Consider the following 24762-nt stretch of genomic DNA (forward strand, 5'->3'; position numbering starts at 1 on the left):
CTAGCACAGTACTTACTTTCTATTTCTTCCATCATAATATTAGTCCTGTTATAGGTTTTTGTTTGTTTGTTTGTTTTTTTTTGTTTTTGTCTTTAGGAGCATCTTGTTCATAGTACACTTGGTTGATCAACAAAATACCTGGCCCTCAACAAATATTTTTTGAATGGATGGATGGATGGATGGATGAACAAATGAGAATTGAAGACCTAACAAAAAAGTTTCTCAACTGGCAATTTATAGCTACTATTGCTGATGTATAGCATAGTCCTCATAGCAAGTCTCTGGCTCCAAATGTGTCATTAGTAATTTCCAGAGGGTGTACTTCATAACCAGAGACCCAGATGAAGATAAACCCCATTTATAGCATATGATTTACCCTATAATGAATGCTATTGCACTAATTCTTATTTTTGTATACATTTGTTCAATAACAGATCTTTACTGTAGCATAGTATGTTCTTAATGGATGCAATTCTGATTATGTATCAAATTGTGCCAACTGAAAAATCTTATGATTTTCTTCATGACTGAACTTGTCCCTAGTGTTCTGCAACCTTAACAACATGAAATAAAATAATACTTTTCAAGGACTTAGGTTTAAAAAAAATTATCCAGTAGTGTTCTAGAAATAAACAAAACCAAATCAAACCAAACCAAATAAAAACAAAAGTCAAAAGCCAAGAGACCTCACTAAAGCACAGTATTTAAGTCATCTGATTCCTATTGGGCAGCAAGGTAAAAATGAGTCTTTATTCTTTGGCTATTATACCTAAAAAATGAGTCACTAGAATCATGCACATAAATTTATTTTGCATAAAAGAAAAGCTTGCCGTTAATGAAAAATTCAGTAGAAAACAATTCTTTTGTTTATAAATTGGGGCTCAAAAGTAGAAGCTGCTTGTTAGTGAACCCTCAGTAGAAAGAGAATTGTGTAAGAAAACATTCTTGTTATGAAATCTCTAACCAAAATTCTGTAATGAATTATTAACCATGCAATTTTATTGGCAGGATGGCCAGTTTCTGATGGCTTGCAACTTTTTTCAGTCCCTTATATCTCATTAACATGAAAGATACTTAAACTTGCTTTAGAGTTACTGTCTATAAATATGGTGTCATGATGGGTAGTCTTTCATGGTCTCCCTATTTAATTGAGGAGTTCTAAGTAGGTAATTGGCACCTTGCCTTTCTGATTTCCTCTCTCCCCCATTAGCCAGTCTGAATCCATTCCAACGACACTGAACACAGTGATTACCTGCAAAATATAGTATTTCCAATTATTAGCTATATTAAAACAAGCATATAGCAAACAAATAAGATTTGAATTAAATATAAGTTATTCACTATTTAAGGATTTTAAACATCCATTTAGCTGAAAATGTACATTTAGCTGAAAAGTTATGTATTTATCAGTGGCAGTTTTATACATAGGTAAAACTTCTGTGTAAAAACATTTAAAATATTATTTCTGTTGATTACTATATAAAATAACATTTTAAGTGTCAATATTAACAACTGAAATTCATGAAACATTCATAATACATTATTTCCAAGTCAATAATGAGCAATCTACATTTTGTCCTAATATCAGACTAGGTGTGTTTCTCTGTGATATACTCACCTCATCTGCCAGAAGTGACAGTTCAGTACTGTTTGCAGCATCATAATCATAGAGAACTCTGGCCTTCCTGCTGCCACTAGATTCTTTAAGGTCATTGAGGTTGGAAGGAGAGGTGATTACTAGGCTACCTGCTGAAGCCATAGCAGAAGGACCAATCACATTTGATAAAGCAGATGGTACAGGTGTCCCAGAACTCTGGTTGTTGTTAGAAAGATAATTGGATGGAAAACTGTTGGAAAACAAAACAAAAAACAAAAAAACCCAAACTCTCAATAATCTATTTTCAAGTGTTGAAGTTCCTCACTCTCACCACTTGATGGCACCGTTTGCCAGCTTCCTCATTGGAGAGATTCAGAGACACTAATAAATATTTCAGTGAGCAAGTATGGGTCCGTCTCCCCTTCCCTCTTGGGAGGCACTCAAATATAAAATCCTTTAAGCGTTGCTTCAAAGCTGTTTCTCTCTCTTCAAAATGAAGAACATTTTGGCTAACATTACTTCTTGGGGTGTATGTGTGTGGATATTTAGTCTTAAATGCTGCCAAGAATATGTATGCCGTGTGTGTGTGTGTATGTAATATTAACCTTTTCCTCTCTGTGAGGAAACAAAAATAAAAACAAAAAAAGCTAAATAGTAGGTAGTATTGTAAAAATGAAGTTTCCTTAGTTTTTTGGAAATAACTGGTTGCCTAAGCTCTGTCATGAAACCAATATATCACATTTTCCTATCAGCCAAGCAACAAGTATGTACCATCTAATGTGCTCAGCACTGCTACTTTAAGCTCAAAACATGAAATGAACTGATGCCATAATTACTTTAAGGGGCATACAGACTGAGAGATTAAAACATTCAAGTTAATTTATTATGATTATTATGATGAAATGTAAGACTCAATAGGAGAATATGGCAATTTTTTTTATTATTTTAAAAGGAATAATAAAAGTCCTACTATGAACAAGTGATGCACTGGAGCTTCCAATGCATTTTGACTGCTTGTCAAGCAATACTGAATTGAAACAGTAGGCCTGTGCATGCTAAGACATGCTCTCCTACTGAGTTATACACCGTGCCCCATATTTATACTTTAGTCAATCTATTCATTAAAATATACAAGGCCTTTCATCTGATAAACCATATGAAATTCATGCTTCTGGGAAAATAACATTTATTCTTAAAAATTTATTTTTAGATTTACTTATTTTGCACTGTATGTATGAATGCTTTACCTGCATGCATTCATGTACCCCACACATTCCTGTGGGATCCCCTAAACTGGGATTACAGATGCTTGTGAGCCACCATATGGGTGGTAGGAATCAAACCTGGGTCCTCTCAAGAGCAAGTTCTCTTAACCACTGCCATCTCTTTACCCCGATAAAATTCTCTTTATGACCACTGTGCCATCTAGAAATCAGTCAGCCACCAGCAATATTCCCAGTAAGACTTTTATTTCCTTAAGCCATGTTTCTCTCCTATACTGCTCTCATGGCTTAATCTAGAGGCAAACTGTGTAGGGATCCTATGCTCCTCATTCCCACCTCTCTAAGCCAGACCTTCACACTGTTTAACTATATACTGTCCACCATCTTTTGTTGCAAACACCTGAAGATGTTTCACTTCTAAAACATAATTCCTGACTAAACTGAATGATACTATATCATAATTCTTAGTGACTCTAATAGCTATGTAGATAATTCTTCCCAAACTTTAGCCTCTTACATCTATGAACTTCTTTGTTGATTTTACACCAGATCCCAGTAGCTATCCTATCCATTCTCGTATTCACATCTAGACCTTATTAATTTCACTAACTGTAAGCTGAATAAGCAGTTTCCAGACTATTCTCTGATCACTTTTCCCTCTAGTAATTCCACTTACAGTAGTCTGCCAATATCTCTGGTACTAGTTTCTTCATGCCTCTATCAATTACAGCAACCACACTGTGCTTACATGTTCCTCACGTCACTACATTCACTTAGTAAAATCTCCCTAACTCCCAGTGTTAGCACTAATGTATCCAGTGTGTTAGGAGAAAAAGAGAAACCTTTGTTGTTTTGTCCTACATTTATGAACAGGACTCCTTAGATGGGTCCACACTGCTGCCTGGAGATTATATATTAGGTCTAGGCAATTCACTTCTGTTCTCTTGGTGACCATTTGATAGCCTCTCATTTACCTTCAAAATGCCAGCGGTTCTCCCCAAAGCCTTACGCTCAGCTGAGGGACTTACTTCTTTTGGATGGAGAGGAATACTAGTGAGGAAAGTGGCGCCTATTCTCTTACTAGTGATGCCTGTCTGTATGTCGAGGGTAATCCCTTTATAGGTCTGTACTTGAGGGTCTGTGCTCTAGTAATCTCTGGTAATCCTTCCCTTCTATCCAGCACTACCTACCACATGTTCTCAACCTACTTTATCATCTGCATCTACCTGCAAACCCCCGTTACTTCTGAATTGAGAGAAACGACAGCCCTCCTTTCTCCTCCGGCCGCTGCCTTCCTCCTGTTCTTTACACAAGGCCGACTTGGAAGCGGACCTCAACTTGCTGTCACAGCTCCTCTTTCACCCACTGACCACAGCCGCCCTCACTGATTTAACAGCCTGTGATGTGATTAGGACTCTATTAGTCCGGACTCAGCACCCCAGCACAGAGCCCTGACTCCTATCTTTATGAACAGAAAGCTCTGAAAGGTCATACCCACTTTAAGAACTTCAACATTTGCAAACAGATCTGCAGAAATTAATAATACCAATTCACTATAGTTTAGTATGTTAAAGCCTTCCAATTACTAAAAAATAAAAATTAAAAAATGGCTAACTTGGTGCCTGGTACTTGTTTCCTTCTGTGAATACTATGAACTAACCATGTCCATTTTGTGTGGTTGTAAGGACTACAAAGTCCATGAATAACACATACGAGGTGTATAAAAATGTTTGGGAACAACTTAAGCCCTACAGAAGTGGTAGATGTTATACAGCTACTACTAGCAACAATGCTGTCACAACATGGCTCTTTCTCCAGAAACAGCTTTTGGATTGGTTAGTGTGATATGGATGCTCTAATATTTGTTAATGCTAAGGTCTGCATACAAAAACTTTAAAAAAACAGAAAAAGATCAAGTGTTTTACTATGAGCCTTTGAGTGCTGCAATTTCAGTCATGTGCCATGACCTCCGATCCCGTCTTGAAAATGCATCTTGAAAGAAATGAAAGGGTTCCTATCTCTCCTATTCCTGTCGCTGGTTCTCAGCAGTCATCCAATTCTTGGGAGGCAGAGAGGCAGGATGGGCAGTCTTCATGGAACAGAGCTGGTTTGACTTTGTAAGGTACAAAGTACCAGCAATGAAGCTGTGAATGGCTTTAAGAGAACTAAGTATGAATGGTTTACAAGCACGACTCATCTGCTGGACTTGCAGAGTGTCAGGGCACAGTGGGAAGGAAGTGTTATGGTTTCCCAAGCTTCAATTGTTCCGCCTTTAGACATGAATAGTACTAACAGGACACTAAGAATGTACAAGTGTAAAGCAGGCAGAACTACCAGATCTAAAAAAAACAGGCTACAGTTGTGCTGAAGATCTGAAATTAGCTTTGTGATGTTGCCGAACTTTGGTCTATGCCTAAATCTGAAGGGTAGGTCTGCAGAATGAACACTGCAGTGACTCTTTAAACTCTATTTCTTCAAACATATTTTCATGTTTTTTTCCTTCAAATGTTACCTATCACTCCTCTTAACAGCCATATAAACGCCAAACTCCTTTTTATGGTTTCCTTTTAAGGCCATTCATGGTGCAACCCCATCAACACCTCCAGCCCTACAAACAATTCCTTTCTCCACTGAAACGCTATGCTCTCACTAGAAAGAAGTATTGTCAATTACCCAAACTTGCTACTTCTCTTCTTCCGTATCCTGGTTTGCCTGTAACATTCCCCCACCTTGTTCTCCATCTAGATGACTCCCACTACAATAACTCCACCTGGGAAACTCAGGTAGACACAGCGGGGCCGTAATTAGATGTCCTCATAATACCCTGCTCTGTCTACTTTCTACATGGCTGACTGATCTACCTATGGCTAGTCCTCTACTTAGAAGGCATATTATTTCCAATGTTACCTTACAAGGTGAGCTCCATCAAGGCAAGTACCCTAGCTTGTTGTTTGCTGATGTAACTCCAGAATATATTTGGGGCCTACGGTAGGTATTATATAAATATTTGACAATTAAATGATTCAATTATGGGCTTGATACACTATTTTGCTTTAAAGTATATTACCATACTTGAAATAATTATGTAAGGGACTTGAGGTCTTTGGACCATTCCACAATTAACAAATATGAATTAGCTTACCTTTAGGACAACAAAGTATTCATGTAGCCATATCTATCTTTTTCAACCAACAGCAAAAAATAATCAGTAGTAAGAGAAAAGTTAAGCCTCAAATATACCTATCATTTTCTTTATATTGGCGCTAAAAAACTATTCTTCTAATTATCTTCTCACCTCTGGTAACATTGATTTGTGCTAGGAAAGCTAAAAAAAGATACCTCAGAAGTTTTGATATTTACAAAAGGAATTGTATACAAGCTAACAAAATCCTTACCTCTGAATTTTCCTCCCTGCTACTGAATCATATCTAAAAATCTTACATTTTTCTATTAGATTCATTAATTTTTCTGTGGTGTGTGTATGTACACGTGCCACGGTGGGCATGTGGAGGTCAGCGGACACTTTTCAGGTACCAGTTCTCTCCTTCTATCATGTGGGTCCTGGGACTTGAACTCAGGTCATCAGTCCTGGCAGCAGGAGCTTCTACCCACTGAGCCATGTCACTGGCCACACATAAAAAAGCTGGACTTCTTCCATCAGGACTTAAGACAACTATGTCTTTGTGTTGGTGGTGATGTTACTGTGCAGAGCAATGAGCTTTATCCCAGCATTTTCACACAGAGGGGCCATCTTTGTTTTCCTTCACTTCTCTTCTCTAATGCACCCCTGGTGTCCCTGGCAGCCTCATGTTCCCTGGTCCAGGAAGTAGGGCTTCTCTTCTTTCTGCCTACCACCTTGCTGTCATGGTGCTGGGCTTACAGATGCATGCTGCTGTGTCTCATTCATTCAGGTCCTTCCTCAGGCTTGTGTGCCAAGTGCTTACCCACTGAGCCTTCTCTCCAGTCTCCACTCTCCCCATCCTGACTTTCATATATGAAAAAGAAATTGCTACCTGCCCAGCTGTTTCTGCAGGTCTAACATGTACTGGTAACACTGTGCATAGTAAGTCATCTGGGCTTCTACAAAGTCATTCAGACAGCGGAGATGATGGGCCTGCAATAGAAAAGTTCCAGTCAGTTCTCACAAATTCTTCAAGTGGCACAAGCCAAGGGAGAATAAAGGCTAACACTGTCATGAGGGAGGAAACCTGAAGTATCCTATTACAAAGCTTATTAATGTTCATATTCTGATCAGGCTTATTAAGACTGGAGAATTACTGGTGAATAATACACTGACACATTCTGTTTAGCCAAAAAGAACCAACCTGAGGATTTATGAAATGGGAAAAATGAGTGATGAGATGTAAGAGAAAACTGACATATTTCTTCAGCTCGCTTCTAAAATCTCACACTTGAAACTCTCCTGATAGTTAACTATACAAGAAAGATCCCTTCAAAGGCAGTGTGTTATGTAGCCAGGGTGCCTTGAACTTCACAAACTCCTCCTTAGCTGCCTAAGTGCTGTCTCAGCGTCTTTTGTTCAGAATGATGTAATACTCACATGTGTACTGCTGATTCCCTCTAGCAGAAGGCGGGTAATCTCTGCTTGACGATCAAATTCACTTTGAGTTATTCGTAATTCCTGTTCAGACTTAAATTAGAACATACTTTAAGGATCTCATTAGAAGATTTAGTTCACTTTACACAGATAGCCCCGCCCCCGCTGCCTGCAAATCCCCTAATATACTCCAAAGAAGAATCTGATGATTCCCTAATTCTTTGTGAGTATACAGCCTTAACTGGTTTTCAGTTTCTAGAACTAGCTGTGCCAACAAACACTATGAACAAAATGATTCCTCACCAACACTTGACTCCTGCCAAAGCTTAGTTGTCTAAAAGAGATGTTATGACAGTCAAGATATTAGTATACCTTTTCTAGTATTTTGCTGAGTATTTTACAAAATCCTGAGTACCATAGTTTTATAAGTATAAAACAATATTATGTTAAAAATTCCAAATTATTATTGTGTGCTTTTTTTTGTACTTGAAGTTAACAATCTTCAATTTCAAAGCCATAGGATTTCCACCTCTTATATTTAGTTACTAAACATTGTTTCTAAGACACCTCTTAGTTGTCCTACAACTTAACTTTCTTTCACAATTTCTAACTATGTATAACAGGCTGTAGTCACTAACATCATTTATTACGATTAGGGTTTAAAAAAGTTTTTCTACCAGTTACAGCTGGTCTTCAGTGTTGTGCTAGTACATTGATTTTAAAGGAAAAAGGAAGTGCTCTGCATGATTTGCATGATATAAATACTCTTCAAGTTACCAAGATGAAGTCACTGACTTTGGAAACAAGAAGTAGGTAGCATTACTGGCTTCTGTTTAGTACTGGAACAAAACAGTTCACTGGAAAATTAACAAAATCTAAATATATTAAATACTGGCATTAGATATCTCAAAACTTTGGTCAGAAGTAGTTGGCAGGAAAATGAGGAAGAAAAGTAAAACTTTGCAGCTTCTTTGAAATAATGAGCTTAACTCCACTACTGGAAATAATCACCAGTGACAGACTCTCTAGGATAGTTACCCATATGCAGACAGTTGACATCATTGCTTAGCTGTAATAAAGCAAGGTCAAACACTTTCCTGTCATAGCCATCTTTATTTCTTCTAATCCTTTGGTGACAAAGGTGACCTCCAGGAGCCAGTTAACTAAGAAGTGCATGTTTGGTCAGTCGCTTTAATGTCCCACTGGCAACAGACTTGGGGAAGGGGACAATCTAGACTAGATTTATGAAAATATGTTGAGTTATATTACACAATAATTAAAGTTAATACATTAACTTCAAGTAAAACTCAAATACTTTAGAAGGCCTAAAGTCAATTTTATCTGGAAGGCAGTAGCAAGCAGAAAAAGTTCATGAAAAGAATCAGTGTTCTTTTTCCAGAAGGCATAGAAATTCCAATCACTTCAGGTTACACTTGTACTATTTACTATTCTGCTTGATAGACTACAAAATGGCTTTTCTTAATAGAAAACCCTCCAGCAAATGAAAACAAATGAATTTCAAAGGTAAACTGGGCTGATTCTACATAGGTGTTTGTGAAAAAAACAATGTGACTAATAATATGGCTACTTCTGTACCAATGTAAAGAAATGGCAACTTAGGTGTCAGATGCAAGTGATCAAGAGGCACAAGACTGAAATGATGATAATGCTTTAATGGCAAGAAAAGGAAACAAAGACAATTTTAACTGATCTCATTAAAGCCATGACATTAGTCTTCTAGGTTTGAATAAAATTTAATGCTTAACTTCAGCTGAACAGCACCATCCTATGAAGCTTAGAAAGTCACACTGCACTACCTAGACTTGAGATTCTGAGAAAGTGAACAGTAGGAATGAACCTCATCTCATCAAAGAGTTTCGGTGCAATTTCAAGTTTGCTATAGTCAAATGTTCCGAATTGTCTCGCTACCTGACAATAGAGAATAAGCATTATCAGTTTACTGAGGAAGAAATGGCATGAGAGAGGCTTAGAGACAATGAAGTTTACTAGTAATCATTGATCTTCTAGAGTATCTTTTCTTTCTGACTTCATTTACAATTAAGGCACACATTTCTAGGGGAGATCATCTAAGAATTACTGCTGGCAAGCTACCTATTTACTATGACACTTTAACATGAGTTGGTATAGACTAAGAGTTCCTTGAAGATGTAACTTGGAAAACGGGCAAGCTATTGGGTGGTGGTATCACAACTTAGTACCTACATGCTAGAGATGCTCATCATACTTCTGAGGCGTTTGCTGTAACAATCTTGGTTGATACTACCTACTTACTTATGGGCTTAGGTTAAATCTTCAGGAACATAAAGTTTTGAATTCTATACATTTTTTAAAATTATGAAATGATAGAAGCCAAAGTATACAAAAAGAACTCAAATCCATTTAGACAAATTTCCTGTGTTTTCATATAGCCTTATATAACAGATATTTTTAAAATATAAATTTCCCCCATTTACTACACCAACTACTTTTCAGTCTTATAAACAGAAATCTTTTATGAGCTTGTATTAAGGAAAGATGCCCCAAGTGGTGGTTTGAATGGAAAATGTCCTTCATAGGCTCATGTACTGAATGCTTGGTCCACAGTTGGTGATGCTGTTTTGGGAGGTGTGGTGGTCTGAATGAAAATGGCCCCACCAGGCTCATAGGGAGTGGCATTATTGGAAGTGTGGTCTTGTTGGAGTAGGTGTGGTCCTTGTAGGAGGAAGTGTGTCACTGGGAGTGAGCTTTGGGTTTCAAATGCTCAAGCCAGGCCCAGTGTCTTGTTCTTCCTGCTGCCTTCACATCGGGATATAGAACTCCCATGCTACTTCTCTAGCACTATGTCTGTTTGCATGCTGCCATGCTTCCTGTTATGAAGACAATGGACTAAGCTTCTGAAACTAAGGCACCCCAACTGAATGTTTCCCTTTATATGAGTTGCTGTGGTCATGGTGTCTCTTCACAGGAATAGAACCCTAAGACAGGTGTGGGAGGCCAGCTGGCAGACCAGCTCCCACATTTTACCTAAGGGTATTCTTGAGGAGTGAGGGATAAGAGATTTAGATAGAAAGATAGAGGGGAGAGAAACAGATAGAAACACAGGACAGCCTCGGGAGGGCCTGGATCCTTATCCACCAGCCCCTTCTGTCTCTTCTAAATAGCTATTTATAGGAATGCCAAGGGGTGGAGCGAAAGACCTCCCCTATATAGCTAAGTGTAGACCTTTCCAATCACCTAGAAACCATGCACATGGTCAAGCAATCCTCTAATGCAGCTCTGCTGGGTGAAACAAACTCAGATCTCACTAGGAAATCTTTGCGGGCCCTCAAAGGAGGCTATGGAATGTTTAGAAGGCACACCTTGCTGGAGGAAGTACAACACTGTGGGTGGGCTTTGTGAGTCTATAGCCTTGCCCTACTTCCTGTTTTCTCTTTCTGTTTCCTACGATCAGATAAAAAGGTGATCAGCCAGCTTCCTGCTCCTCTTGCCATGTAATGCCTTCCCTGCCATGATACTCTCTCTCCCTCTGGAACAATAAGCCAAATTAAACTTTCTACCTTAGGTTGCTTTTGGTCATGATATTTTTATCAGTACATCCTGATTTCATGGCTCAGTTTCTATTTTCTCACATGCTGTTCTGCCCTCTTTTCATGCTGGAGGTTCAAAAGAACTCAGAAGCCAGGATGGGAACCACACTAGATTGACTAAGATTCCACAAAGGAAGAGGAGACCTTAAGTCAAGCATTTCACTTGCACTGCCAAACCACACAATCAATAGCTCAACACACTATGCATGAAACACACTGTAGAACCAGCAATTTTATAACTGATTAAATAAAAGTTAAGGCTTCCAAGCTATTTAAATATCTGAGGTCACAGTCAGTACCTGCCCTCAATTACCAACATTATCCTCATTTGGAATGCAGACTTTGGTAAGTCTGACACTGGGGAGTAAATGACAAATGACTGAAGACCTAAAGTAACATTTGGTATGAATCTGCACTAAAATCACAATTTTCTTCTTTAATTTCTCGAGTTAAAACTTGATTTCCCAGCCAAGAAAAAGTGAGAGATGGCAACAGGCAGAGGGACAGCTTTCACAAGGAGCAGTATGACACTAAGGGAGAAGAAAAATCCAAAGATCCAACTGTCACACTGTACAATGATGAAATTGTAGTGATGATGTTGACTATAAATAAAATATTTGCTATGCCATGTTTTATGCAGCTATAAACTATAATTTTATAGGTATTTTCTACTAAAATGACAGAAAATTTCATTTTGGTGCTCAAGAGACCTGTCTTTACTTCTCTAAAACCCAGTTCTCTGAAGATAGGAGGTCACAACATTCAGTGTTCTTTACATTTAAAATCTCACTGAAAAAATTACTGTAAATGAATAAATCAAGTATTTCACCTGTCTTCTAGCAGGGCACTGTTTGAGTACCACTTGCTTAACTGTTGTCTAGGATTCCTCATGGTGTAACTGCATCTTTGGGACACAATTCTACTGCTGTACGGAACTGCTATTAGTAAACAAACTAATAATTTCCTTAATTTTCAGACTTTAATAGACTTATAACATAGACCATAGCTGTGAATGGCTCCAAGGCTGGTGCCCACTTAATGTTTATTGAATGAATGTCAATTAAGTTCTTGTTTCACAATTCTGTAGTTTAAAATTTTACTTACTTTTGTCACTTCCTCCGCCCAAATCTAGCCAGCATTAAAAATCAGAGAGAAATACAGAGCATGAATTTAACATTTTCTACAACTTAGTATAGAAAAATGTACTTAATTTAAATGGCATACTCTCCCCCTTACAAAGTGAACATAGCAGTAATATAAATCAGCATAGCTGAATATATTATGAAACCTGCCTTTTATATGTATCAACACTACCAACTTTAAAATCTTGTGATAACTCTACAAATAAGAGTAACAGCTTCCCAAAATTGAGAATATCTGACCTTTCATAGAGAACCTACAGAGTTCTTCATGTCAAATCAGAGGTTTGAACTACATGATTTCTAACTTCTCTTTCAGGTATAAATTCTAAAATTTTAGTAAATAAAAACATAACAAAGATATATAGACACTGAATATTACTGATACAGCTATTTTTTGGGAGAAATAATCAGTTTGAAATTAATAAATTTAATACTGCCAGTTAAGTATCTTATTGTAAGTAGATGAAAAACAGCTGTAAAACAAAATGCTTTTAATAAATCAAGAAAAGTCTTGCTAATTTGTCTAGGCTATTTTTACCATGGACAAAAGGAAACCTATGATTTATACAAAATTAAAAATGACTGAAATAGTCTCACCCTTTGCAATTACCTATAGATAGGACAATGGAAATAAGTAAATACATTCTCTTGCTATATAATGAAAGCTATAATTCAGCCAGGGCTTCAAAAACTAATAGTTGGAAACAAAGGCAAATACCAAAACATCAGGTTTATTTTTCCTGCTTTTAGCTCAATGCTAATAGAATTAAAGCAATTAATCAATGACCCATTAATTATTAAGTAGACTACTGATTTCTCACCACTTTAAATGGTGGAAATTTATTTAGACTATAATTCCAAGAATTATTTATTTTCGTGTGTGTGAGAGAGTGTATAAGGGGTGGCAGTGGTACTTATATGTAGAGGACAGAGATTGACTTTAGGTGTCTTCCTTGATTGCTCTCCACCTTATTTTTGACCAGGGTCCCTTACTGAACTGGGGGTTTACCGCTGCCTCTAGTGCTGGGGTTATAGATTAGCACGACAATACATAGATTATTTTATGTGGGTGCTGTGGTATCCAAACTTGCATGGCAAGCACGATAATGACTGAATGAACCATGTAACTAGCCCCAAGACTATCAATTGCTAGAGACTAACAGGAATTAATTGCTTTTCTAGTAAAAAACAAAAACAAACCTAACATCTCAAAACTTTCTTAAATTTGAGCTCAATCTGTACATTAGCTATTACAAACAATTTTCATTCTCTTATTCCAGGCTATCACTATTCTGAAATTTTGAGTGAGTTAGCACTGGATATGGAATAGGCCTGGCCACTGGAATTTGTCTAAGCCTGGAATGGCAGAAAAAAATGATGCTATACTGAATTCCAATAAGAATATGGTAAATAATAAATTTATTAAACAAAAGAAAAGAACAAAAAAAATGAAGTCAATTTTTAATCTTTTACTGTTTTCCAAGTAAGGTAAATCTTGTTAATTTTCATTACTAAGAGTAACACTGAAACTTCAGCCTAAACTAACACTAAATTACCATCTTTTACCAGATGTAAAACAGCGTTACACAACTATGATTTTAAAATCTGTTTTGTACACACCTATATAGCTTTAAAATCTGTTTTGGCATGACCAACAAATTGGTGGTTCTTCAAGTTTCAGTATCACTTCAACTGGCATTTTTTGCCTAGACATAATCAATGCTTAACTTCAGCTACTTAGATTTTTCCATGCAGCTAATAGCAAGAGAAGGCATTTTATTGAAGATGTAGAAAACACAGTAGGCCAACAAACCTTCAGCCATTTTACATGCAGGAAGTTGAGCATGTAAGAGAAATTTACCATAATGTTATCTCCTTCAAGGCGGGCGGAGTTTAGTTGCTTAAGTGCATAGATGAGAGACAAAGAACACATTATACCCATGAACACACGGACAAATTACTTCTACACAATAAAGCACAAACTCAACAGGCATTAAGAGAGCTGATGTTCTTTCTATTGAAAACAACAACCAACTATGTGTTTTTCTACATATTTCATGTAATGGTGCCTACCCAAAGATACAGAATTGTCAAAACAAAAACCAGTTGATATTGAATTTCAAATCAGACTTGTTTAGGGGAAGCATACCTCTTTAAAAATTACAAATTAACAAGATTATATTTTCATCTATGAATGCCTACTTCATACCAACAAAGTTTCTATTTAAAGCTCCTTTCTATTTTCTGACTTTTTAGCACCTCTAACCATTTTCTGTTTCAGTTCTCAGGCAGATCTTCCTCATACTTACGAAAGGCATATAGTCCCAATATTTCTAACAAACTGAAAATGCAAATGTGTACAGGTAATGTTAAGGTTACAGAACAGCGCTCTAAACTACTGGGATTACAGGTTACAGATTTAGAATGCTGTGGCAATACTGAAGTCTACAGACAGAACATATGCTATGTGAATTACCATTTTCTCTCAGATTCCTTTAAATGCTAGAAAACACTACACACAACTTATTTTCTCCTTAAAAAAATTAAAAAGCTAATATTATGATTAAGTTACCAAACATACTTTCTAAAATGCACTAATTCATGTTTTTCCTTGCTTCTCTGACATAAATCTTTGCTGTGGATTTTTTTGGACAGTTTCTCATTCACCCCATGCTGGCCTCATTGTCAGAGAGAACTCTAACTCCCAAGTACTGGGAATATTGGTGTATCTATGTCTGATTTTATTATTATTATTATTATTATTATTATTATTATTATTGTTATTATTAATTTTGTGATGCAGGGAACAGAATCCAGGGCAAGTATTCTATGGCTGAGTCACATTCTCAGCAGAAGTCTTATTGTATCAACAAGCTATTAATTTTTTTTTTTCTTACTCACTGTGAAGCCCAAGTAGCTTTTTTCTTTTTCACTAAGCTGGTGTATTTTGAGAAATGCCTTTGATGTTGTTTTACCTTTCTTCAATACAGTAGCTAGTAAACAGAAATTAGTCAATACTGGATACAGGTAGATAGATATACAGGTAGGTAAAAAAACTTTTTTTTTTCCTTTTTTACTGATAGGGCTAAATCATCAGAAAGTTTAATCTAATAATTTGTGAATTGAGGGTAGCAGAAATTTTGCAATGTTAATGAACTTCCTAGCATTCAATACAAAGAGAATTTCAAGACTGAGAAGAGGCAAACACTAAGAATTATATTAAAAAGCAGAGATAAACCTTACTAGGACAGTAATGGGCAGTCACAACATAATCCACATTAAACAACAAAACACAACAGTGAAGTTCAACAGTATCTGGGGTAAGAAATACCCTCTTTACTTGCCAATTCAAAACCAAGAAACATATCAGCAAGTGGGAGGGGAGAAGAAAAACTAAACTTCCAGTGGTCTCTATCATTTCCATTTACTTGAAAGACAGAACAAAAAGTAATTCATACTTATGGCAATAATGTCTGAAGAAGAATGAGTCATGTAGGGAAAAGGATTAATATTTTTATTATTTGGCTACAGATAATTTTGTTTGTACAATATAGTAAAAACCTTTACATAAACTGCTGAGCTATCCTACCTGTATCATCTTTTAATTCTGAACATGAATTTTCATGGTTGTATCAACTGCCAACAACTTATCCATGTATCCAGAAGAACCAGTTTCTAGAAGGTGACTATATGTAGTTCCTATGCATTCTAATAGTGGGCTATAGTATGTTAGTATAGGGCAGCTATAGTCAGATCTGTGTGCTTCCTGGTACTTTTCTAGGTTGAAAGAGAGACCATCATCATAATAGTTGTTAAATAAATATTTGTATTGGATCCTAGCAATATTATTCTTATTCTACAATCATCAAAGATTTTTTTTTTACTCCCGATAGTTTTTTTCCCAGTGATCCTTATTAAGATTTTCCTGATTATAAAATTAGTATCTTAAAAGTAAATTCCTATTAATTCATATATCTTAAGAATTAGAAACTAGTAAATTAATTTAGGGTCTCGTCATCCACAGCATTCTTTTATAAATTTTAATTTTACAGACAGTTTGTTTAATGGAAATCACACTGTGGTGAGGATGTCAAGCTAAACTGCAAAGTGAATTTACAGTTACTATCTCATCAAAGAGGGCCCTTCCCCAGCAGTAACTAAAACAAAGGACCCATTTCACTATACAGAGATTTTCAATCTTTCTTTCACCAAAGAAAACTATACGGCCTCACTAACATTGTAGGTATATGCTGATTATGACTGTGGCTGTGGGGGGGGGGGGGAGTCCAGATATTATGCCTCTTAATAAAACACATTCTTATGCTCAAATTAAAATGTTAGCTTCCTCTAACAAACTTAGACTTGTTTATATTATACTATTTTTCAAAGTGTTACAATTTAAATCTAATTTAAGTACTGTACAGAACAGAATGAAAATAGACAGCTTATCTATTAGATTAACTAAAGTTTAAAACTAAAACCTTTTAATAAAAGTTAAACATAAAAGCACGGGACTATCATAGACAATTAATACACAGACAATTAAAAAAACCTATTTTAAGGCTTATTTTCTAAAAAAATATACCAGAACTTACTTATCTATATGGATTTTCCTCTTCAAAAAAGCTATTTGGCAAACTATGTTAACTATTCAATCTTTTGGAACTATTCTTGGTGACAATTCCATTATTTATTTTGAGTTAGATATGGAAAGAAAATTATTTACTTTTAAGCCATAGGCAAAAATATTCTCAAACTTGATTCATTTTTTGTCTTAATTAAAATCTTTTCCCATTTCTGTAATCTAAAGACAGAATCCCATTTTTGGTGGATTTGGAGTCAGTGCAGTCCCTCCCTGAAGAGGTGGCTGTTGCTGAAGGAACAGGTAGCTACTGCTTGTTGTATAATGGGAATGTGCTGTGTGGACACAGGGGTCAGTGGGTCATTATGACATACTGTCAGTTCCCTAATAGTCTATTCCATTCTAGAAGTCTGAAATATGTAATTTGAAATCCTTAAAAAAATTGAATCTAATTTTATAAAAAAAAACTTTTCCCATTTCTCACTATAATAATTTCTTTAATCAAGCATATTAGCCAAGCACACAAAGAATGAAGTACAACGCAGCTGTAGGAGCTACCTCAGTGTTGGTGTTAATGCTTCTTGAGAATGACTATTTCGTACTGACTCAGATATATTTAGTTCTGATCAATCTGTTTCAAAACAAAAAAAAACTCCAATGCCATATTCTACTCTGTAGTCAGTATCTGTCATGTACACTAGTCAATGACTTCACAGTCTTTGAAGTTACTCAGCTGAATGTTTTCTACTAGGAACAGATAAACATACACTACTTACTGAACTTTTAGTTTCTGCAGCCTTTGCCTTTTTAAGTCTCGTTTTTGCAGCATCCAAATCCAGTCTCTTATTCTGTAACAGTTTCCTTTCTTTCTATAAATAATCAAAAAGAACAAAGTAAAGCTAAGGAGGCTAAAACCCTACGACCATCTACACTTAAGGAATCTCCCTGTACGGAGTATGTGTGCCAGCTCATAAAGCGGCACAGTGACCCCACAGATGTCTGTCCTTCTTGCTTGTTTGAGGTAGGCTACCCACTACGTAGACCAGACCGGGCTGGCCCTGAACTGTGACAATCCCTTGACTCTGGTTTCTGAATGCTATAATTACAGGCATATTCTACCCAACATTCCCCTTCCCCACCCTTTTAATACTACTTCAAAACATCCTAGACTCTGAACCCCAGGAACAAAGGTGTAATTCCTTTTAGTGTCTTGCTATATGTTTCCCTCCCCCAGGTTTCCCTCTGGAGAACATCTGGCACTGACTTGGGTTGTCACTGCTGGGGGGTTAATAGCATTTACTGGGCAGAAGCCAGGGAAGCCGCTAACCACCCTACATGCAGTCCAGCTCCCACAACCAGGAGCCATTTGGCCTACAGTGTCGGAGGTGCCAGGCTGAGAAGCTGTTTCAGACTGTTAGAGAGGCCTAGGACATGCTCTGTGAAGCCCTATGTGATCTCCCTTACAGACTGGGCAGGCTGTTTTTAATATGCTGTAGCATCAAATGAACTCAACTACTCCAAAACAGAATTTCAAATTTACAGACTGAATAAGACATAAACATAATGCAAGTTACTGTATAATACTTTATACTAACTATGATAAGAGTCTATTTTCTTAATTTTTATATTCCATATATTGGATTTCATCCTACTGACATGTTATTATTTTTTTAATGGAAAGGACTGAACCCCAGCCTTCATCATGCTGGGTAAGTACTTTACTATTGAGTCACAGTCTTGGCTTAAGCTAGTATCTTTTTCAGTTGTATCAATTTAGGTCAAGCCCAAACTACTATATATTCAGAGACAGAGCCATGGTTAATCATACTGATACTTCCTAGGACATTCTGTAGTACAGAATATGCCAATTAAAGTTTGAGGTTGTGCGTACAACAATGAGTAGCACTGAGAAAGTTTTATGGAACAATATCCGTTGAGAGCTTCCTTCTCTGTCAGAAATAAGACAAGCTTTATGGACTAACAGATTATGTTTTGAAAGAAAGTGACAACTTAATGCTTATGCAATAAATGGAATACACTTCTTGGAATACACAGATAAATTATAGGAACAGAATTAGCAAGTTTCTAGTTCCGGTTTAAATTAACATGCAAGTATATATAATGATGTTTTGTTTTCATAATTATTACAAACATCTCTCCACAGATTTCTGAGGGTTGGTAATGCATAAAACCAATGTACAGGCATACACATCAACAATGTGGGACTAAAACATGGGGGTCAGGTTACTAACAGCCCTTGCTTGAGGGTTTGTGTTTTATGCCTGTTCAGAATATTTAAGTGTTTTAATCTGCAACATTTACCATCACTAAGAGGGTAGATTATCCATTAAAAACTAAGCATAAATCTGAATTATGTGACAAATGGAGCATTTTCGAACTCACTGCGATTGTTTTGTAATCCCCTTCTATGAAGTTTCTTAAAGGAGTGAGGAAATTTAAGGCTGATGTTTGAATCAGCTCTCTGTCAGCTGTTCCGATTCGCTTCTGTGTTTCTCCACATTTAATAAGGGCATTGCCTGCAAAGGAACAAAAAATTGTTTGTTAGTTTTTTAAAAACTATGTCTAGTAATGTCAGAAAATTAATCCTATAACTTACCTGATCTGCTCAAAAGTTAGTCATCAGTTTGTTTACTTCAGAATCAAACATTGAGAGGTATACTTATTTAAAAGTAAATTTACAGTCAATATCTAAATGAAAATGACAAAGATGAATCACCTGCCTATCACTTCATAACTATAATTTCTAACAGTGAGATTAAAGAGGACAGATACATGGGAGACAAACTTGGCCTGGGGATAGAGCCCAATAAAAAAACAAAGTATTTAACAAGTAGACCAAGTTACAATTTCTCCTGTTTCTGTATCCATACCCACCTGAGATATCCACAAATAAGAGTTCACATCTTAAGAGCAAATCATGTTGAGGCACTAGGGGGTAGTGTGGGAGTACTGGAAAACGGGGACACCACTATAACTCCCAGGAGCCTCATTTACTAGGCATGTTGTCCACTGGCAACTGGCACCCATGGACCTCTGAATTTTCTTTCCCCCATAACAAGGGGCTCTACCTTTTTGAACTCACTAGACTATCATATGGTTCACATGAAACTCTATACATCAAATTGAGAATGCTTAAAGACATTTAAAATGCTTTATGTGAAATTCATTCATTTTTAATATCATATGCTAGGTGTGATGGTTAGTGTTTGTTGTCAACATGAACAGAATCTAGAACTGCCTGGGAGATGGCCTCTGGGCATGCCTGTGGTAGGGTGTTAACTGAGGGAAGAAGACATCTTCACTGTGGGTGGAACCCCTCCCTGGCATGGACTGCAGACTCTGAAACAGAGGAAGAGCTGAGCATAACTAGTATTCACCTCAGCTTCTAACACAGATGCATGAACCATCTCTCTTAGGTGACTGCTGTGACTTCCCTGCCATGACCTTGCTGTAATCTGCAGGAGTGGGCCACAAGAAACCCTTTCTACTTCAAGAAAAGGAAGGGCGGGAGGAACCAGGCAAGCTCATGTCTTGCAATAGTTAAGCCCAGATATTTAAACAGACTTAGAGCACACACACAGAAAGAGAACCCCGTGAACAGGATTCTATCTCCAGTTCTACTTCCTATAAATTGGGTTCTGTAGATCTTAATCCTTTCATGTTAAAATGACATTAGATCCAAATTGGGCAGGAGTTAAGAACTCTTGGCTCTGAATACAGACATTTGCATTTGAATTGTTATCAGTGTGCTCACAGATTAAATTTCCTTGTTTTAAAAATGGGCATGATAGAATTTATACTATTAACAATGTTACATAGCAAGATCCTGTCTCAAAACTCTAAAAGATAGAAAAAAAAAGTGAGGCTATACCAAGATAACAAGTAAATATTTTATTATGTGCTTAGACTTATGCCTAGGACCACCATTTTTAGTCATTATTTTCTAGTAATAGATTCTCAAAGTCTAATTTCAATTGTCAGGATACATTCACCAGAATTACTAGAAGTGCAAATAGATTAAGAAAAAGAGAAAATCTACAATATTTTAACAGTCATGTTCTACTAGAAGATCTCTACTAGGTAAAGAAAGGAGCTGTGCCTTTATGAGCTCAGAACAAGCAAGCAATAAAACATGAAGTTTCTCTAAAATTAGCAGTTACAATTTAATTTCAATCATTTCCGATTTCTCAAAGATTTAAAATTACAAAGAACATACTGTAAATATGTCAGTGTTACATACATATTCAGTTGACTGATGGCATTAAATAATATTTAGGTTTACTTCCTTCTGACACAAAGAGAATATTAGCATAGAAACCTGAAGTACTCCTATGCCATAAGAAAATTAGGACTGGTAATAGAAACATGGAACTCTGAGGTAGGGCCAGAGATGGCTTAATAAGTAAAGAAAGGTGTTTGCTGGCAAGCCTGACAGACTGAACTTGATCTCTGGGACCTACATGATAGAAGAGAGCTAACTCCTGCATGTTGTCCTCTGACCTCTGCAGCAGCACTGTGGTATGTCCACACACATCCATAGAGATACACACATTCACACATGTACACAGCAATAAAATTGTAATATAAATTCTAACTCCTGCATGTTGTCCTCTGACCTCTGCAGCAGCACTGTGGCATGTCCACACACATCCATAGAGATACACACATTCACACATGTACACAGCAATAAAATTGTAATATTAGTACAGGAGCTCTCGAAGCTGGGTTACCTGTGAACACATGCTGGACACATGAACTAGACATGCAATGCATTCTATGCACCCAGAGAAGATGACTACTAACATACTCTGGGTGCTGACACCGCCTAAGTTAAACAAAGCAAACGGCCGAACATTTACTGTGGGTGAAGTACTTTTAATACAAAACAAATAAGCACTGAAAGTTTTAATGTAAGTCATTACAACAATTACTACTATAACAGAGGTAATGAAGACCAATAAGAACATGAATTCATTTAATTTTTAGATCTAAGAAAGCTGTGAATGCTCTAAATACGTATTTTTTCCATCAAAATTTTAACATAAGAAACAACGTTAAAACTGATTCTACCATATGCAGACATCTTTAAATAGTAAAAATCTAAATGTAAAAATCTTCCCTCAGAACCTTTCACTGTCACTTACCATAAGCTGTCCCTGGGCCAAACTCAGTCCCAGCATCAATCATATATTGTCCCAAAAGTTCTGGGTTGTTTATACGACTTGGTGCTTTTCTGTCCAGTTTCTCATAAACGAATTCTTCTATCCTGGCATCTAGGAGAAAGGTTAGAAACACCAGTGTTTCAACGAGTGAAAAAGCCAGGCATGGTGGACATACTGGAACTCCAGCACTGGGAAAACGGAGGGTTAATACTTTAGTCCACCGCCAGCCTCGACCACACAGTGAAGTCCTTTTCCCCCAAAACCAAAACAAATGAAAAGAATTTAAAATAAATTAGCAATTCTTTCAAAAGAGAAATATTATTTAAGAGTTTGTTCCCCTTCCAGCCACTTACTACCTCTTAAAAATATAAAATTAACATTTATTCAAGTATGTATCTTTAGGTCTAATCATATATAATTACATGTTGACTATTCTATAATTTCTAAAGGTTCACAGTTCAGAAACCTGGTACTGTATCTTGGTACAGACACATTCTGAAGTTAAACTTGGTATTTAGGTATTCTTTGAGATCTTAAGTTTCAGAAGAGGAATTATAAACTTACTATCCAGTGAAGTTGCCTTTAATTTACTTGAAAGTTATGTTCATCCTTTTAAAAGTAGGGATATTCAGCTACAGAAATACAGATACAAAGTATCTAAGATCCAAGAACCACATCTGACACATTTTAGCATGAACATGTATTAATTCTCTCTTAAGGGACACAACTGTCCTACCTTGGAACAGCCTTCAGATCCATCAATAGTAGGACACCTAAAACTTGTGCTCACACGCACACATGCAGGTATGTGTGGCAGTCACAGACTAAGGCTTGCTGTCTTCCTAAATTATAGTAAAGGGTTCTTTTTTTTTTTTTTTTTTAAATCCTGAAATAGTAATGGAAATACTTTATAAGTTGGCTAAAATAATGTTATTTATAATACATAAGAGGGTTAATTTGTAATACACAAAATATATGAATTAGACAATGTCAAAATAATACGTTTTTTGGCAGAGTCTGCAGCAAAACCACAAGTATTTTAAAGTAGAACTTAAAAACCTTTAATTACTCAGGCATAGTGGCTCATGCCTTTAGTCTCAGAATTCTGGAGGCTGAGGCAGGAGAATATCTGTGAATTTGAGGCCAGCCTGGTCTACTTAGTTCCAAGCCTGCCAGAGCTATACAGTGAGACCCTGCCTCAAAACAAAAACAAAATACAAAAATCTAAAACCTTTACTGACAACCAGAATGAATCATTTTGAAAGAACCACCCATGAGTACTGATCAGGTTTCAAGTTTCTGATTGTGATTTTCAATTATAATTGCTTTGACCTATATGGTAAAAAGTCAAAAGATGAATTCTAAATTGATTTTGATTCAGTAAGTAAAGTATGTGGTATATTAGTAAACATTGCTTCATTTCATTACATCATTCACCAGATCTGAAAATGTGCAGGCAAAGCTGCTATAGCATTATGAATTCATGCATTTTCTTTAAAAATATCACTTTTAGGACTTTCAGGGAAAATAAAAGGCTACTTAAGTCCATACAATTTTATAATCAGAGCACAAAACAATCAACCTGATTTACTTCTTGGAAAACAATGGAGAGAAGGATACTGTGGGGACTGTATTGTATTTCTCTACTTGCCAGTCACCGAGCTTACTTGCCATTCTGAAAAACAGTGTATACAGACTGTTCTACATATGTGTGTGGGACCTCTGGGCAGAAAAAGATCAAGAAGTAGTTTTAAAGTATAGTTGTGTATAACTTAAATGTTCTTTAATGAGTAAGAAACATCATACTGTGTTCATGGTGCCCAAAGATATGATGCCTCACTCAAGGCTTACATATTTATTTTTAAAAGTTCCTACAGTTTAACTACGCTGGCATAGAATTATTAGTATTTTTTTAAAAGATTTATTTATTTATTATGTATACAGAAGAGGGTGCCAGATCTTTTTGCAGATGGTTGTGAGCCACCATGTGGGTGCTGGGAATTGAACTCAGGACCTCTGGAAGAGCAGTCAGTGCTCTTAATCTCTGGGCCATCTCTCCAGCCCCCGAATTATTAATATTTTTATAATGCTGGAATTTAAAACTTCAGAATTTTGCAGTGTGTTCACGATAGCACCGGGGAAGGAAAACAGGCATGGTTGCCCTTTCTCTTTAGTTTTGATTTTTAAAATGTCCCTTAAAAAGACTAGATGTCTATACACTGGGTTCTAGTTGAAGCTCCACTTAGTTAGCTTGCTATTTTGCATAAAAGGCTCACTTAGCAGTTCCATTTTTTAAGTACTAGTGCACACCTCATTTGCAAGGCTTTTGACTTTTGTGATCCTAAACACTCTGTGGTTGTCTGAAAATCAAGTGTAATAACTTATAGGAAAACATGAGACTTAAAATGTCAGGCCTCTAATAGTGTTTCTGTAAACTTGTTAGGAGGTATACAGAAACTTTCACCATCTCTTCCTAACCCATGTAATAAAACAGCCCAAGACCTGGAAGACACAGCCTCTACTTCCAACCTTAAAAACACTGACAGGCAACACACAGGCAGAGGAGAGTGAAGTGTCTTACTTGGATTTGGCTGCAACAGCACTTCAGTCTGCTTCATTATTTTTTCTGTCCATATTTTGGTACATTCAGCTTTGCTAAGGAGGTTTTCCAAGTGAGCATCCAATTCCGTCTTCTCTGCTTGTCCGAGCTTTTCTTCTGTAAACTGTAATTATTTAAAATAAGTATATAAATACATAAACACACCTCAAATACATGTTAGGAAACTGTCAATAGTGAAATTCAAATTCAAATCCAAATGATCCTAAACATGTAAATATTACACTCCAGGCTTGTTTGTAAGCCACTGCTTATGAAAGTTTTATGTATGTG

The 24762-nt window shown here is 36.5% G+C and overlaps 1 protein-coding gene across 4 annotated transcripts in view; it reads right to left on the reverse strand.

Moving 5' to 3' along the window:
• Positions 1 to 627: 627 nt before the first annotated feature.
• Positions 628 to 24762, reverse strand: part of Sh3glb1 (SH3 domain containing GRB2 like, endophilin B1) — a 31697-nt gene continuing 7562 nt past the window's right edge. Inside the window, exons 2-11 of one of the 4 annotated variants that reach the window (XM_036189612.1) lie at positions 24454 to 24595; positions 21855 to 21983; positions 19093 to 19226; positions 17466 to 17558; positions 13969 to 14007; positions 12070 to 12093; positions 7382 to 7471; positions 6834 to 6934; positions 1619 to 1847; positions 628 to 1252 (exon numbers count right to left, since the gene is read on the reverse strand). In XM_036189612.1, coding sequence (XP_036045505.1) covers positions 1145 to 1252; positions 1619 to 1847; positions 6834 to 6934; positions 7382 to 7471; positions 12070 to 12093; positions 13969 to 14007; positions 17466 to 17558; positions 19093 to 19226; positions 21855 to 21983; positions 24454 to 24595 — 1089 coding nt within the window. In that variant the 3' untranslated portion in view covers positions 628 to 1144. Of the gene's footprint in view, positions 1253 to 1618; positions 1848 to 6833; positions 6935 to 7381; positions 7472 to 12069; positions 12094 to 13920; positions 14008 to 17465; positions 17559 to 19092; positions 19227 to 21854; positions 21984 to 24453; positions 24596 to 24762 lie in introns of all 4 variants that reach the window. The other 3 variants (XM_036189611.1, XM_036189613.1, XM_036189614.1) reach the window with 3 other exon arrangements.

Source organism: Onychomys torridus, chromosome 6 (assembly GCF_903995425.1).
Source record: "Onychomys torridus chromosome 6, mOncTor1.1, whole genome shotgun sequence".
Taxonomy (NCBI): Eukaryota; Metazoa; Chordata; class Mammalia; order Rodentia; family Cricetidae; genus Onychomys; species Onychomys torridus.